Source organism: Berghia stephanieae, chromosome 13 (assembly GCF_034508935.2).
Source record: "Berghia stephanieae isolate SIO BIC M18660-M18661 chromosome 13, UCSD_Bste_1.3, whole genome shotgun sequence".
NCBI classification, from domain to species: domain Eukaryota; kingdom Metazoa; phylum Mollusca; class Gastropoda; order Nudibranchia; family Aeolidiidae; genus Berghia; species Berghia stephanieae.
In genome coordinates this window covers 41,089,337-41,106,745 of record NC_088372.1, presented here as the reverse complement: position 1 = coordinate 41,106,745, position 17,409 = coordinate 41,089,337, and the positions used below count along the sequence as shown (strand labels likewise).

The 17,409-nt window shown below is 41.6% G+C and overlaps 1 protein-coding gene across 2 annotated transcripts in view; it reads right to left on the bottom strand.

The window, feature by feature from the left end:
* LOC144958603 (sodium- and chloride-dependent glycine transporter 1-like) overlaps positions 1–17,409 on the bottom strand; it is a 44,468-nt gene that overhangs the window by 12,391 nt on the left and 14,668 nt on the right. For both annotated transcript variants that reach the window (XM_078890687.1, XM_078890689.1), the window contains exons 5-13: positions 17,062–17,283; positions 15,816–15,864; positions 13,746–13,878; positions 10,963–11,097; positions 8,564–8,667; positions 7,538–7,662; positions 6,150–6,262; positions 3,867–4,104; positions 2,393–2,493 (exon numbers count right to left, since the gene is read on the bottom strand). In XM_078890687.1, the coding sequence (XP_078746813.1) occupies positions 2,393–2,493; positions 3,867–4,104; positions 6,150–6,262; positions 7,538–7,662; positions 8,564–8,667; positions 10,963–11,097; positions 13,746–13,878; positions 15,816–15,864; positions 17,062–17,283 (1,220 nt within the window). The remainder of the gene's footprint in view (positions 1–2,392; positions 2,494–3,866; positions 4,105–6,149; positions 6,263–7,537; positions 7,663–8,563; positions 8,668–10,962; positions 11,098–13,745; positions 13,879–15,815; positions 15,865–17,061; positions 17,284–17,409) is intronic.

Below are 17,409 nucleotides of genomic sequence, written 5' to 3'. Positions count from 1 at the left end.
TTAAGGGGTGGACACACATGGAAACAAGTGGAGAGGACAGCCCAAGGAAGAGTCAACAATTGATGGCCGATGCTCCGACCGGGTTAAGGGGTGGACACACATGGAAACAAGTGGAGAGGACAGACCAAGGTAGAGCCAACTGGCGAATCATCATTGATGGCCGATGCTCCGACCGGGTTAAGGGTGGACACACATGGAAACAAGTGGAGAGGACAGCCCAAGGTAGAGTCAACAATTGATGGCCGATGCCCCGACCGGGTTAAGGGGTGGACACACATGGAAACAAGTGGAGAGGACAGCCCAAGGTAGAGTCAACAATTGATGGCCGATGCTCCGACCGGGTTAAGGGGTGGACACACATGGAAACAAGTGGAGAGGGCAGCCCAAGGTAGAGTCAACAATTGATGGCCGATGCCCCGACCGGGTTAAGGGGTGGACACACATGGAAACAAGTGGAGAGGACAGACCAAGGTAGAGCCAACTGGCGAATCATCATTGATGGCCGGTGCTCCGACCGGGTTAAGGGGTGGACACACATGGAAACAAGTGGAGAGGACAGACCAAGGAAGAGTCAACTGGCGAATCATCATTGATGGCCGATGCTCCGACCGGGCTAAGGGGTGGACACACATGGAAACAAGTGGAGAGGACAGCCCAAGGAAGAGTCAACAATTGATGGCCGATGCTCCGACCGGGTTAAGGGGTGGACACACATGGAAACAAGTGGAGAGGACAGACCAAGGAAGAGTCAACTGGCGAATCATCATTGATGGCCGATGCTCCGACTGGGCTAAGGGGTGGACACACATGGAAACAAGTGGAGAGGACAGCGCAAGGTAGAGTCAACAATTGATGGCCGATGCTCCGACTGGGGTTAAGGGGTGGACACACATGGAAACAAGTGGAGAGGACAGCCCAAGGTAGAGTCAACAATTGATGGCCGATGCTCCGACTGGGGTTAAGGGGTGGACACACATGGAAACAAGTGGAGAGGACAGCCCAAGGTAGAGTCAACAATTGATGGCCGATGCTCCGACTGGGGTTTAAGGGCTCAAGCCAAGTAATTAGGTCACATCTAATGGAGCACAGACTTGTCGTGGGGGAGGGGAGGGGGGGGGGCAGCTGTGCTTGGGGCATATCAGGGGCAGAGGAGTACGGAGGACGTTCACCAGATCATCCCAGACTAGAGCAGTCGACGGGCGCCTTGAAGGACCGGCGATCTAACCCGATGTCCCAATGGCTTCAGTCGACCTGCATTGGCTAAATGGCGATCTAACCCGATGACCCAATGGCTTCAGTCGACCCCCATTGGCTAAATGGCGATCTAACCCGATGACCCAATGGCTTCAGTCGACCTGCATTGGCTAAATGGCGATCTAACCCGATGACCCAATGGCTTCAGTCGACCCCCATTGGCTAAATGGCGATCTAACCCGATGACCCAATGGCTTCAGTCAACCCCCATTGGCTAAATGGCGATCTAACCCGATGTCCCAATGGCTTCAGTCGACCCCCATTGGCTAAATGGCGATCTAACCCGATGACCCAATGGCTTCAGTCGACCCCCATTGGCTAAATGGCGATCTAACCCGATGACCCAATGGCTTCAGTCGACCCCCATTGGCTAAATGGCGATCTAACCCGATGTCCCAATGGCTTCGGTCGACCCCCATTGGCTAAATGGCGATCTAACCCGATGACCCAATGGCTTCAGTCGACCTGCATTGGCTAAATGGCGATCTAACCCGATGTCCCAATGGCTTCGTCCTCCCTTGGCTCCACACCCTGTACTATTATGACTCGCTATGAGAAGCTGCTGCTCCAACGTCAGATTGAAAAAATAACGTTTTAAAAAAACTTGAGATTTTATATAGCGCAATATCCACTAACGTGCTCTAAGCGCGTTACAAAGGATCTCTGGCCAACAGCAACACGCATCGTGTAGAACAAAACATGACGTCTGTTAGGCGATACTGCATTTTGCTTTTCGTACAGAGACAATGCTATAAAGGGGTTGGACATTTTATGTGTGTTTTGGCCGACAATGCATTGCCAGGAACACCTACCATAGTGTCACTTAATTTGGCATTTTTACTCTGACTTGTTGACATTTCTTGACGGATATATCAGGCAACCTGACTTAGGAAAAAAAACTCTTTCTACACCCCAAATGGTCAAATAAACCATAAAAGACAAATATGTACAATTACAAGCAAAGTAGACAAATGCACCCAAAATTGGCAATACACCCAAAATGGACATATCCACCAAAAATGGACAATACACCCAAATTGGTCAAATACATCGAATATGGACAAATGCACCCAAAATGGACAAATATATCCAAAATGGCTATTAAAACCATGCCTTACGGTATATTTAAAACTCTTACCAATAGAAGTGCTGGGGAGATAACGCACCACGTTGCCTTGAAGAATAAGAAAGGTTTGAACCCCACCATGGTCTGGATGTCATCGGCAAACTTGTTGTAACCTGAAAATCCCCAAGGAATGAAAGATGGCCAGGGTACAAAGGGTTAATTTAGGCATTTATTTATCATACAAAATGTTCAAGGTCAAAGGGTTAATTTAGGCATTTGTTTATCCTGATCAATGTTCAAGGTCAAAGGGTTTATTTAGGCATTTGTTTATCCTGATCAATGTTCAAGGTCAAAGGGTTAATTTAGACATTTATTTATCATAAAAAATGTTCAAGGTCAAAGGGTTAATTTAGACATTTATTTATCATAAAAAATGTTCAAGGTCAAAGGGTTAATTTAGGCATTTACCAATAGAAATCCTAATAAATTGACTTAGAAATATTGTCTAAGTCCAGGTTTTCCAAGTTGTTTTTTGTGTGATACAAAGCTGCTTGAAGCTTTTGACTCTAAAAAGCTTTCAAAATTCAAACATGACGAGTTGACTTGTCATCGATTTGGGTTTTTTAAGTCATGTATTTACAATTTTATTGGGGGTTTTTTTTCGTAGTTGGCTGAAGAAGGGTTTTGAGCTCGAAACGTCCCGTGTTCGGAATTTTGTTCTTTTTTAAAAAGCTGTTCCTGTAATTTTTTGTTTATTTCTATTTCCAAATTTTTATACGTGTTGTACACAACTAAGGAACATAACTGTGACAAACTTGTCGTGTCTTCTAACCCCCTACATCTGGGTGGGGTTCCCGACCTCCAATACTGGGCAGGGAGGTACTTCCTGTGTCTATTATACCCCTATATCTGAGTGGGGTTTCCGACCTCCCATAGTGGGCAGGGAGGTACTTCCTGTGTCTTCTATGCCCCTATATCTGGGTGGGGTTCCCGACCTCCCATAGTGGGCAGGGAGGTACTTCCTGTGTCTATTATACCCCTATATCTGTTTTCCAATTGCTTTCTGTCTTTGTCTTGGAATGAGATTTACTTTTTGTCCTGACCTGGCTGGAGCCCTTGACTGGGACGGAAACAGTCGAATGTATAGTTAGAGTTTTGGGAAATGATATTTTTCCCCTGTAAATCATATGTTATGTACTGTTTTTTAACATATGATATGTAAGCATTTGAGTGTATTCCTCTTAGTGGGATCTTGTCTCGGTGAGACTTTCAGGTGATCTCAAACTAAGTACACTGATTGTGTGCTCTTGGAATCTACATCTGTTCGCTATTTGAACCATTCCCCTTTGTCTTAATTTTTACTCAAGCCCTTTTAATTATACATCTGGAATGTTTTTACTTTCCAAATTTCATCCTTTTTACTGGCGCTGATTTGACCTAAATGTGTTGATCGTGAAACCTTAAAAAGAAAAACAAAATTTCAGATTATAGGGAATTTGTTTCCAACTTCATAGCTTTTGGAAAGAATGCATCCCATATTTCTCACCATAAATGTAAATGATGGCGATGTATTCAAACAGGCCAACCATCAAGATAGGAAAACCGAGCACAGCGCTGTCCACAAGATCCAGGAGATGCATTCCCCCCTGTGCGCAGATGGGCAGACCAAGGATGAAGGACGACAGGAGAATGCACATGCGCAGACCGATCTGTCGTAGTCTGCCTTTGAAAACTGCTGGAAACTCGTCCTGTACGGCTGTCATCAAAGTCTCGGCGTTGGAAAACTGGAAGAAAGAACAAAAAGAACATTGAGCTTTTATATAGCGTAAAATCCGATAGCTCAGTTGGTAGAGCACTCGCTTCACACGCAAAAGAACCAAGATCGATCACGGGTGTAGACGAGATTTTTCTGAACCCCCTGTCCACCCAGCAATGAATGGGTGAGTACCAGGTCTGTTAGATTTGGCGGAAAGTACTTTGCGATAGACTAGCATCCTATCCAAAGGATAGCACGCAATTGCTATTGTCCGGTTCAGAAACCGGGAAAAACTCTGGCTCTATGAGCCCAATGTCTCTTTAAAATATCCAAAAACATGCTTAAAGCGCTTTACAAAGGGTTCCCAGCCTACAGCAACACTTACCATATAGGACGAGAAATGACCCTTGTCAAGCGAAATGACACATATTTTTTCGTACAGAGACAACGCCGTTAACGGCAAGGTTCTCATTTTACACTTAAGTACGGTAAGAGAATGCCAGTAAAGAGCATTTTCCAAGTACTCGTCTATGCACCGCTCGGGACTCGAACCCAGGACCTTCCGATCCGAAGGCGAGTATCATACCACTAGACCACATAGCCGTACAAAAGCCAGAAATATTTTTGGAAATATGACAGAGCAAAATGTTTTAGAAAACGGCGAAAATTTCAATGAAAAACAATATTTTTCCGGAAAACCAAAAAACGTTATTCTGGAAAATTGAAGGCAAAAATCCATGTAATATAAAAATTCCCTTTATTCATCCCTTAGGGGAAATTTGTCTCTAGGGTCTATTCTAAGGGAAGACTGGAATATCCCAGGCGTTAGCCGCAGTGCAGCTCCACAAATTGAGATAAGGCGAGGTGACTTGCTCAAAGGCCACACAGCGCAGCGGCAGGTGATCGAACTCGGTACCTTTCGGGTAGGAAGCAATGAGCGTACCGCTGAACCACGCTGTCCCCTGTAGTTGGCTTTATTCAGTGATCATTGTCGATAATCTTTGCTTAGTATTGACTGTTCAGATATTTGGGGTCAAAGATCAAGGTCGTGGTTAGCTGTCTTCCGATAGGATTAGGCTATGTGGTCTTTCCCGACAGAGACAACGTTGCTGACGGCCAGGTACTCATTTTACACCTGAGGACGGTTAGAGAATGTTAGTAAAGAGCCGTTTCCAAGGACTCAATTATGCACCGAGCTAGGCTCGAACCCTGGTCCTTCCAATCCGAAAGCGAGTGTCATACCACAAGACCACATAGCAGCACAACGAGACGTGATCTATGACCTTTTTGTTCTGATTGAACCCTGGGTGTTTTTACAACCCTTATCAACAAAGCAGCGTGAGTCCAGTAATTCATTGAGAAATATCCAATCGCTGGACAGCTACAATAAATCATGTGATCGATGACTCGATTGGATGGAGACGATATATAGACCATTGGTCTCGTGTACAGGTACAGAAACTATTGTGCACTGAATCCCAATATTCATATTAGAGCTATCCCATCGGTCACGTGTACAGAAATACAGAAACAAGTGTGCACTGAATCCCAATATTCATATTAGAGCTATCCCATTGGTCACGTGTACAGAAATACAGAAACAAGTGTGCACTGAATCCCAATATTCATATTAGAGCTATCCCATTGGTCACGTGTACAGAAATACAGAAACACTTGTGTACTGAATCCCAATATATATATATATATATATATATATATATATATATATATATATATATATAGCAATCCCATTGGTCACGTGTACATAAATACAGAGAATACGCAGGCTCCGGTTTGCGGGGCATATCTCCCGCGTGGACACAGACCGCCTCCTGCGTCGAACTTTCATTACCTACTTGAAGAGCCCGACAACTAGACCAGCAGGCACTCTACTACATGGGCTGGATTCTATGCCCATTGACGAAATTGTGACTCTAGCCAGGAACAGATGTACTTGGTCCCAATATGTGAATTTCCTGTGTCCGTGACACTTTTATGCTGATATAGCATAGCACCTTATAGGTGCCGTACTAATGTACAATGCAACTCATACATACATACAAACATACATACCTGCGTACTGAATCCCAATATACAGATTGTAGCAAAGAAGAGGATAGACCACACGGTAGATGCCGGCATGGCCCCGATGGCCTCGGGGTACACCACGAATATCAAACCAGGACCTGGGGTCAAAGGGCACGAGAGAAATATCACGTGATAGAATATGATTTTTATTCCATTTCACTCATTATCCTCCATCACAACCTTCTCATCCTCATCTCTCTCATCTTCATCTTTTTCTTCTCCAACCCTGCAACCCTCCCCATTCCTCCTCCTCCTCCTTCTCCGCCTCCACCTCCTCCACCTCTCATCCTCCTACTCCTCTTCCTCCTCCTCCTCCTCCTCCTCCTCCTCCTCCTCCTCCTCCTCCTCCTCCTCCTCCTCATGTTATGATTGTTATCGTTATTAGTAGTAGTAGTAGTAGTAGTAGTAGTAGTAGTAGTAGTAGTAGTAGTAGTAGTAGTAGTAGTAGTAGTAGTAGTAGTAGTAGTAGTAGTAGTAGTAGTAGTAGTAGTAGTAGTAGTAGTAGCGGTAGTAGTAGTAGTAGTAGCAGCAGCAGCAGTAGTAGTATTAGTAGTAGTGGTAGTAATAGTAGTAGTAGTAGTAGTAGCAGCAGCAGCAGTAGTAGTAGTAGTAGTAGTAGTAGTAGTAGTAGTAGTAGTAGTAGTAGTAGTAGCGGTAGTAGTAGTAGTAGCAGCAGCAGCAGTAGTAGTAGTAGTAGTAGTAGTAGTAGTAGTAGTAGTAGTAGTAGTAGTAGTAGTAGTAGTAGAAGAAGAAGAAGTAGTATTAAGAGTAGTAGTAGTAGTAGTAGTAGAAGTAGTAGTAGTAGTAGTAGTTGTAGTAGTAGTAGTAGTAGTAGTAGTAGTAGTAGTAGTAGTAGTAGCGGTAGTAGTAGTAGTAGTAGTAGTTAGTATAGTAGTAGTAGTAGTAGTAGTAGTAGTAGTAGTAGTAGCGGTAGTAGTAGTAGTAGTAGTTGTAGTAGTAGTAGTAGTAGTAGTAGTAGTAGTAGTAGTAGTAGTAGTAGTAGTAGGTAGTAGTAGTAGTAGTAGTAGTAGTAGTAGTAGTAGTAGTAGTAGTAGTAGTAGTAGTAGTAGTAGTAGTAGTAGTAGTAGTAGTAGTAGCGGGAGTAGTAGTAGTAGTAGTAGTAGTAGTAGTAGTAGTATAGTAGTAGTAGTAGTAGTAGAAGAAAAAGAGAAGTAGTTTAGTAGTAGTAGTAGTAGTAGTAGTAGTAGTAGTAGTAGTAGTAGTAGTAGTAGTAGTAGTAGTAGTAGGAGTAGTAGTAGTAGTAGTTGTAGTAGTAGAAGTATTACAATTCCCATCATTTTTACTACCACTTTAGATTCAACACAAACACGACACATACTGTCACATGAAACCCCACACACATGTGTACCTACCTTGTGTAGCGACTGCCCGAACGCCTGTGTTTTTGAGGTGTGCCATGTATCCAAGGGTACAAAACACAACAAAACCAGCATAGAAACTGGTCAGGCAGTTGATGATGGGGATGATTAACGAGTCTCTGTGTGGGTTGGACGTGATATTGAATGGTGTTAGGTGGTGGTGGTGGTGGTGGTGATGGCGGTGGTGATGGTGGTGGTGATGGTGGTGGTAGTGGTGGTGGTGGTGGAAGTAGTTGTGGTGGTGATCGTCTATGTGATGGTGGTGATAGTAGTGGTGGTAGTAGTTATAGTAGTAGTGGTGGTGGTGTGGTGATGGTGGGGATGAATACGCTTGATGATAATGATGATGATGATGATGATGATGATGGTGATGATGATGATGATGATGATGATGACGACGACGAAGACGACGATGACGACGATGATGATGATGATGATTACTTGATAATGTTAATGTTAAATTGGTTATAACTTGACATACATAACAATTACCTGATAATGTTATTGTTAAATTGGTTATAACTGGACATACACACCTAATAATGTTATTGTTGAATTGGTTATAACTGGACATACACACCTAATAATGTTATTGTTGAATTGGTTATAACTGGACATACACACCTAATAATGTTATTGTTAAATTGGTTATAACTGGACATACACACCTAATAATGTTATTGTTGAATTGGTTATAACTGGACATACACACCTAATAATGTTATTGTTGAATTGGTTATAACTGGACATACTCACCTGATAATGTTATTGTTGAATTGGTTATAACTGGACATACACACCTAATAATGTTATTGTTGAATTGGTTATAACTGGACATACACACCTGATAATGTTATTGTTGAATTGGTTATAACTGGACATACACACCTAATAATGTTATTGTTGAATTGGTTATAACTGGACATACTCACCTGATAATGTTATTGTTGAATTGGTTATAACTGGACATACTCACCTGATAATGTTATTGTTAAATTGGTTATAACTGGACATACACACCTGATAATGTTATTGTTGAATTGGTTATAACTGGACATACAGATCAGCCCACCCATACAAGCACTGATGGAGAAAAAGATTTGGGTTGCAGCGTCACTCCAAACCTGGTGATGAGAAATTCCATGGAATTTGACTTGGCATACTGTGACGTCACAATGTCAGCATTATTGTGACGTTACAATGTCAGTATTATTGTGACGTCACACTGCCGGCATTATTATGTCGTCACAATGTCAGTATCATTGTGATGTCACAATGTCAGTATTATTGTGACGTCATATTGTTAGCATTATTGTGACGTCACATAGTCTCATAACGGTTTTAGGTAGGACAGAAATGGATGTTGGAAATTCAATGTATTTATAAACAAAAATAGGAAATTTAGGCCACATTTCGAGAGTAATAAACAAAAATGGGTGGAAAACAGCTTCAATAATGAACATAATACAAAACACAGAACGTTTTGGGATCAAAACCCATCTTCAGCCAACAACAACAACAAAAAACCCAATGAAAACGTGAATACACGATTTGACAATCAAATCGACGGCTGATAATGTTTGGCTCGTCATTTCTCTGATAAGATCTTGGATTCGAAATCTTTTTGAAGCTGTTATAGCCATTTTTGTTTTTTTAATTTTTACAGTCCTGAGGGTCCCGATAGCTCAGTAGGTAGAGCACCCGCTTCACACGCAAAGGGACCGAGATCGATCCTGGGTGCAGTCGAGATTATTGTTTTTTGATCCCCCTGTCTACCCAACAGTGAAATTGGTAGCTGGGTCTGTTAGATCTGGCGAAAAGTACGTTGAGATAGACCAGCGTCCTATCCAAAGGGAATAAGAAGTAAGAAAAGTATGGAAAACGGAAAGCTATTTTGCTATTTTCTCAATTGTCATTTTTCTAAGGGTATGTGATGCTGTGTCAAACGTTTCTCAGAATCTATTCAATGATGTCTGAAAATGTCCACAGTTATCACAGAGATAATGTATTATGTCACCATAGAGAGATTTTTTGATAAGCTATGTGCATTTTGAATTATAATCCAAATTATAAATTTTTAAACATAAATTTCTTCATAACATTTTGATTCGCAACTTTGTAATGTTTTAATAAAAATTCCATAAGCAAAAGCTGTAAAATCTCCCTATAGATAAACAAAATGCTACAATGTTGACAAGAGAGAAGAATATGGAGGTTATTCCTTCGTTTGGTTTTTGTGGAACGTTTGCCACAAAATTGTTATATTTCTTATGCCAAACTCCCAAAACGGGTATCAACACAGATAATGTATTTTTCTCACCCAAAATGTTGTTATTTAACCTGACTAGATAAAGAATGATTAACACCGCACAATATTATAGGTAATTAAAATATTTTTAGAAAAGCCCAAAACCACGGTCTGTGAGGCTGTTTTGTTGATGTTTTTGGGGGACTTTAAAACATTCTACAGGGAATGAGATTAGCGGAAGATTAGTGTCCCTTGATTGGACGTCACCCACAGTCTGTGACGTCACCGGCGGAAAAGTTATTAGAGAGAGAACGTCATGTTGTTTCTGCGCATGCGTCTCTCGTCCTCGCTGAATTATTTGACCCGTTACGTGATACGATTATGTGTTTTTGTAATATGACCATCGCCAACGTTCGGGTCGAAAGGTCCTGGGTTCGAGTCCCGTTTAAAGCAGCGCATTGTTGAATCCTTGGAAAAGTCTCTTTACTCACATTCTCATTCCGTACTCAGGTGTAAAATAAGGACCAAGTCGCTAACAGCGTTGTTTTTCCCGAGAGAAAACAACAACGGAAATTTGATATCCCCTGCCATGCGATATTCATTGAGACCAGTTTCATGTTATTATGTTGTGTGGCTATGTGGTATTGTGGTATGACATTCGCTTTCGGGTCGGAAAGTTCTGGGTTAGAGCCTCGCTCGGCGCATTGTTGAGTCCTTTGAAAAGGCTCTATACTCACATTCTCTCACCGTACTCAGGCGTTAAATGAGTATCTGACCGTCTACAACGTTGTCTCTGTCGAAAAAAAATTGTATCATCGCCTAACAGGCGTCATCTTGTCTCGTTCTACACGTTACGTGTTGCTGTTAGTCAGGGACCCTTTGTAAAGCGCTTTGAGCACCTTTAGTGGATATTGCGCTATTAAAAACTCAAGTTTATTTTTTCCCTTGATTGATATGATAATTTTGTTCTATCATTTTGTGTTTTTTTAATTCCTTTATTGACTTATTTCTAGGGGGAGGGGGGGGGATTATTTTTTTTGGTCCCATCCCCCCCCCCCACCCCCCCCCCCCCCCCCCCCCCCCCCCCCCCCACCCCACCCCCAATGAGGTTTGATTCCCAGTCGAGACCGCTCCTTTAAAAAAAAAAAACAAAACATTTCTGACGACTTACCTTCCCATTCTTGAGCTTGTCAAAGTCAGGTGTGATGTAGAACTTGACCCCTTCTGCAGCCCCGTCCAGGAGAGCCACTCGGACCAACAGGACGGTGAGTAGGATGTAAGGGAACGTGGCCGTGAAGTAGACGATCTAGTCAAGGAAGACCAATATATTTAATAAATATAAAACACAAAAACACAAAAACAAAAACAAAAAACTTGAGCTTTTATACAGCGCTTTGAACACGTTTAGTGGATAATGCGCTATATAAAAGCTCTAACTTAAGTATCAACTAAACGTGCTCAAGGGTCTTGACAAAGGGTCCCTGACCTACAACAACGATCAAATTGAGAAATTCTGACGCAGCCACTGGTGTAAGATGAAGACCACACAGACTTTTCTTTTTTTTTTTTGTAGAGTGAAAACATAAATACAGACTTTATATAGCGCAATATCCATTAAATGTGCTCAAAGCGCTTTTACAAAGGGTCACTGACCAACAGTAACACGTAACATGTAGAACGGGACATGACGCCTATTAGGCGATTTTACAATTTTTTATCTGACAGAGACAACGCTGTTAAAGGCCACGTACTCATTTTACCCCTGATTACGATGAGAGAATGTGAGTAAAGAGCCTTTTCCAAGGACTCAACTATGCACCGAGCGAGGCTCGAACCCAGGACCTTCCGATCGGAAAGCGAGTGTCATACCACTAGACCACATAGCCTCACAGACCACAAGAAGAAAAAAAATAGTGATCATTTAGAGACAAAAGGGCATTAAGACCAATAGAGCTGGGAATTTTCCTGGTTTCTATAACGTTAAACGGACAATAGCGATTTCTTGATACCCTTTGTATAAGACGCTAGTCTATCGCCAGGTACTTTCCGTAGACCTGACAGACCCAGCCACCCAATTACGGCTGGTAGTAGGCAAGTACTAAATTATGCTCTTTATTATCTCTATCTGCTCTTCGTGAAGCGAAGAAGGAAAGAAAAGAAATCACACCAAACAAAAAACTAACAACAACAAAAAAGATAAACAAACAAAAATAATATCCCCACTCGACACAGGTGTGAATAATAATAATAATAATAATAATAATAATAATAATAATAATAATAATAATAATAATAATAATAATAATAATAATAATAATAATAAGATGGCGTTTCATAACAGTTTAGGAAACCCAAAAATATTCTCTCTTACTCACACGCACACCTCCACACACCCTTACACACACACACACTCACACACACACACACACACACACAAGGCAGGAGCATAAAAAGCTTGTAAAGCTGTAGAGGTTATAACTGCTCTTGGCTAAGAAGCTCGAACTTTGTTAATGTTAAGTTTAGTGAGAAGTACTCATAAACGTGGATGGCAAAAAAAAACACAATAACAAAGACCCGAGTGACGTCAACTTCGCTCTATTCATCATTGGAGTTCTCGTCCAATTTTTCTGCCATTGTCAAGTCGATAAGATCGTATTTTGACTTATAAAATCCAACCGTGCTCATCCAGAGTGTGTTGTTTTTAACACAGAACACACTTCTACACAAAACACACTTCGTGAGTACACGATCCAAATGCAGTATTGCTTTGTGATTTTGACGACAACTTTTATTGTGGCTTTATTATTCAACTTGGATATTTCAGCGAGTTATCGCACAAATGGTGTGAATAATTCTGGGATTGAATCTCTGTTGTTTTGGCGTGTGAGTATTTTTATTTATAATGGATTAAAAGTTGTGCTTATATAGCTTTATTTATTGCTTTAATCACAGAGGGTATGAATGTAAATTTATATCTATTTGTTCTTCATTTTGTTTCTAAATATCGTCTGCCAGATGGGAGGATAGTGAATCAAATGAATACCTGGTACAGGATGTGACCGATAATGTAAGAGTGTTTATACAGAAAAAGGGGTCCAACAGGCGACTAGTACAGAATAAAATGGAAATATGATTCCATAATATTATGGCCTGCTGGGGGAATGAATGAAACATTGTAAAGCGCATATAACATGGTATATCCGTAGAAAGGTTCTATATCACTGTACACCCACATTTATTCTTTCTTTCATCAAGCTGCTACAATCAATCACAAACCTGCCAACTTGAAAATTTAAAAATTCGTGTTATGATAAAAATTGTAATCGCTTAAACCAACTTTAAAAATCAACAATTGACCCACACAAGGATTAAATAACACTTGAAAATCCTTAAAATGATGTAGTTTGGCATCAACTTTCATTTTCAATAAGTGTTAATGACGTCATGAATTTTTGGGTAGTAGCAGGCAGGTGTGTAATGATGTGTGGCTATGTGGTCTTGTGGTATGGCGCTCGCTTTCGGATCGGAAAGTCCTGAGTTCGAGTGCTACTCTAAGTGGTGCATAGTGGAGTCCTTGGAAAGGGCTCTTTGCTCACATTCTTTCATTGTTATTATGGGTAAAATAGCACCTGGCCTTAACAGCGTGTTTCTGGGGTGGGGGGGGGGGGGGGGGGGGGGGGGGTAGTTTCGCTTAACAGACGTCACGTCTCGTCCTTCATGTTAAATGTTGCTGTTGGCTTTGGACCCCTTGTAAATCTCTTTGAGCACGTTTAGTGGATATTGCTCCATATAAAGTTCAATTTTTTGAGGATTTATTTTTTAATTTTCAATAAAATATATTTTTTAAAAAAAACAAAAAAACTTGACCTTTTATATAGCGCAATTCCACTGAACGTGCTCAAAGCGCTTTACAACAGGCAACAGATTGGACTGGGTCACTTGGCATTGGCTTACCTTTCCAAGGGAGGCAATTCCTTTGACGAGAACCAGGAAGATGACGATGTAGGCAAGTAGGTTACATCCCACCAGCTCCCATCGGATGGATCCGATATCTGCCAGGGACTCGGATATGCTTAGAATGTCTTGGCTGGGACAGAAAGGTACAATTGTAGCACTTCTTCTTCTTCTTCTTATTCTTATTCTTCTATTCTTCTATTCCTCCTCCTCCTTCTTCTTCTTCTTCTTCTTCTTCTTCTCCTCCTCCTTCTTCTTCTTCTTCTTCTTCTTCTCCTCCTTCTTCTTCTTCTCCTCCTCCTCATTCTTCTCCTCCTCCTCCTTCTTCTTCTCCTCCTCCTCCTCCTCCTTCTTCTTCTTCTTCTTCTTCTTCTTCTTCTTCTTCTTCTTCTTCTTCTTCTTCTTCTTCTTCTTCTTCTTCTTTTTTTTTTTTCTTCTTCTCCTCCTCCTTCTTCTTCTTCTTTTTCATTATCTAAAGAGAGTATGCGCTTGACTAAGAAGCTCACAACATTGCCATCCGGAAGTATAATGGACCAGCACACAAAACTGTGTGTATATAACAAGAGATAAAGTGAGTAAGAAAGTGCCAGAAGACAATAGAGAATAAAAAATTTTCGTAGCGGTGATGGAGGTTTGAACCCGCGACCTTACGGGTACGACAACTCCGGTGAGAGCGTGACTCTACCGTATGAGCTATCCACGATCCCCAAAAAGATTGTCTCTAACCCTAGTCATTGTTAGAGCTCTCTCTCTCTCTCTTTCTCTCTCTCTCTCTCTCTCTCTCTCTCTCTCTCTCTCTCTCTCTCTCTCTCTCTTTCTCTCTCTCTCTCTCTCGCCGACCACTTGAGTTCGCGGGTCCAACACACACAACCCCGCGAAGTTAGTTGGCCAGCAATTAAAGCTTTATAGCGTATATTCTCAACCCAAACATCTAACATAGAAACAATACCCTTCAACAGTCGTGACGTCACTTCCCTCGTAATGACGAATGGTAACTTTGTAACTGGCTCTGAACTATCGGAACAATTGCGGACGCCCTTATGAAATATTTCTCCGACGAGCATAAAAGCGTATCCAGAGGGAAAAAAACATTATAAATTTGATCATGTTTACAAATGTCACAAGACATTTGAAAAGTTCGAGCGAGCATGAAGAATAAAAAGTACCGATTTTCTTTGTTTAGAACCACGATGGCCGCCGTTGCTGGGTGACGTGACATCAGACTATTGAATCCAATACTCTTCAACAGTCGTAACGTCACTTCCTTCCTTATGACGCATGGTAACTTAATAACACTGGCTCTAAACTATCGGAACAATGGCGGACGCTCGTATGAAATATTTCTCCGGTGAGCATAAAAGCGTATCTAGAGGGGAAAAAACATAAATTTGATCATGTTTTGACTTTTACACATTCTGATCACAAGGCATATGAAAAGTTCTAGCCAGCATGAAGAATAAAAAGTAATGATTTTCTTTCTTTAGAACCACGATGGCCGCCGTTGCCGGGCGGCGTGACATCAGACTACTGAATCCAATTGAGAAATTGAGTATTTGGGGTGAATTTTTAATTGAGAAGAGTGAGTGTTACTATGTGTAACCTTGAACGTTTAAAGTCTGGTAAACACAATTTAGTGAGAATTACTCATAAACGTGGATGGCAAAGAAACAATAACAAAGACCTGAGTGACGTCAACTTCATACTATCTATACTCGAGTTTTTCAAATCCATTTTATAGATATAGGGAATGAGATTAGCGGAAGAGTAGCGTCCCTTGATTGGACGTCACCCATAGTTTGTGACGTCACGGGCGGAAAAGTTATTAGAGAGAGAACGTCATGTTGGTCGTGCGCATGCGTCGCGGAAGCGAGGACGAGAGACGCATGCGCACAACCAACAAGACGTTCTCTCTCTAATAAGAGGACGAGAGACGCATGCGCACAACCAACATGACGTTCTCTCTCTAATAACTTTTCCGCCGGTGACGTCACAGACTATGGGTGACGTCCAATCAAGGGACGTTACTCTTCCGCTAATCTCATTCCCTATAATATGTACAAATCAACTTACTAGTAATAAATCTGACTGGGCGACTGTCTGCTGTCAAGCTGTTGATATGCTGTGGGGGAAATATAAATCAAAGGTTAGTAGTCTGTCAGAGCCATTAGGCTCAGAGAGCCAGAGTTTATCCTGGTTTCTGTAGCGTTAAACGGGCAATAGCAATTGCTTGCCACCCTTTGGATAGGACGCTGGTCTATCGCAAAGTACTTTTTGCAAGATCTAACAGACCCAGCTACCCTTTTAACTGCTGTGAGTGGACAAGGGGTCGAGGGGTCCGGGGGGGGGGGGTCAGAGAACATCTCGACTGCACCCGGAGATCGATCCCGGCCCCTTTGTGTGTGAAGCGAGTGCTCTGCCAACACCACAACTGATTATAAATGACATGAGATGATTTTAACGAGTCTTCTCCCTTGGTATTAGGTGAATGGGTTTATCACAAATTATCTCCCTTTGTTGTGTCCTACACAGTGAACACTATCAAAAGGACAACGCGCAACAATTTAAACACTATGTTTTTTTTAAAATTTAATTATTTTTTTTTTGGGGGGGGGAGGTCAATGGTTTCTACTAGTGACCAAAACTCACCAAATCCCATCAAAGCGGCAACGAGCCACAAACAAACACTGAGAGACCAGTGGGTGCCGCCTGGAAAGGTCTTTGGCATTATCATTTGTCCACGAATCAAGGGACTGAATTTGGTAGATAACGCTTTCACGCAATAGAATATAGGATTGGAATTAGAGAAAACCAATGAGATTTATGATTTGATTGTTGTGGACGACTCCATATGTGACCAATCGTCTCTGGACGGTGGCATGCCGGGACAGGCTTGATACTTAGAACTGAAATGGAAACCTAATTTATGAAATTCTATCTTGGCTTTTTTGCCTTTAAAATAATTAAACAAGAAAATATAAATAACCCCCCCCCCCCCTCTCTCTCTCTCTAAAGAAAAAAAAAAAAGCAAAAAAAAAGACCAACTCAAAATAAACAGTGAGCAAACAGAAAAAAACAAACAAACAAACAAACAAAAACAACAATGATAATAAAAAACAATCAAATTCAACAATCAAGCAACCGCACCCCCCCCCCCCCCTTCCCCCTTATATAAAGCAAAGTTATAATAAAAACAATAAAACGCGCCAAAAGATAAAAGCAACTAAAATAACTTAAAACAAATATTGGATTAAAAGATGATGTTTAAAACAAATGTGCACGTCAGGGGGTGGGGGGGGGGGGGCATCTAGCCACTTACTACAGTTGACGCCCAGAGAGTTGTTAAAAAGCAGATTGTCCATTTCCTCCCCCGTCATGTTCTTCCCTTTGTCACCGTAGAGAAGACACTCGCAAGAGTGACAGTCGAGCCACGGAAGGTTAGAGGTGAAGGACGCGATCAAAAACCGGATGCCGAGTGCGATGACGACGTTGTAGTAAATGGACACCATGAAAGCTCCAACGATGGAAGCGGCTCCGATACCTTCAAGAAAAAAGTAGAGAGTTGAGTAATGACCACTCCTATTAAAACTGATAGCCTAAATGACCTCAAAAGACAAGTAAAATTATCATTTTTCAACAAAAAACACAACACATACCGTTTAACTAA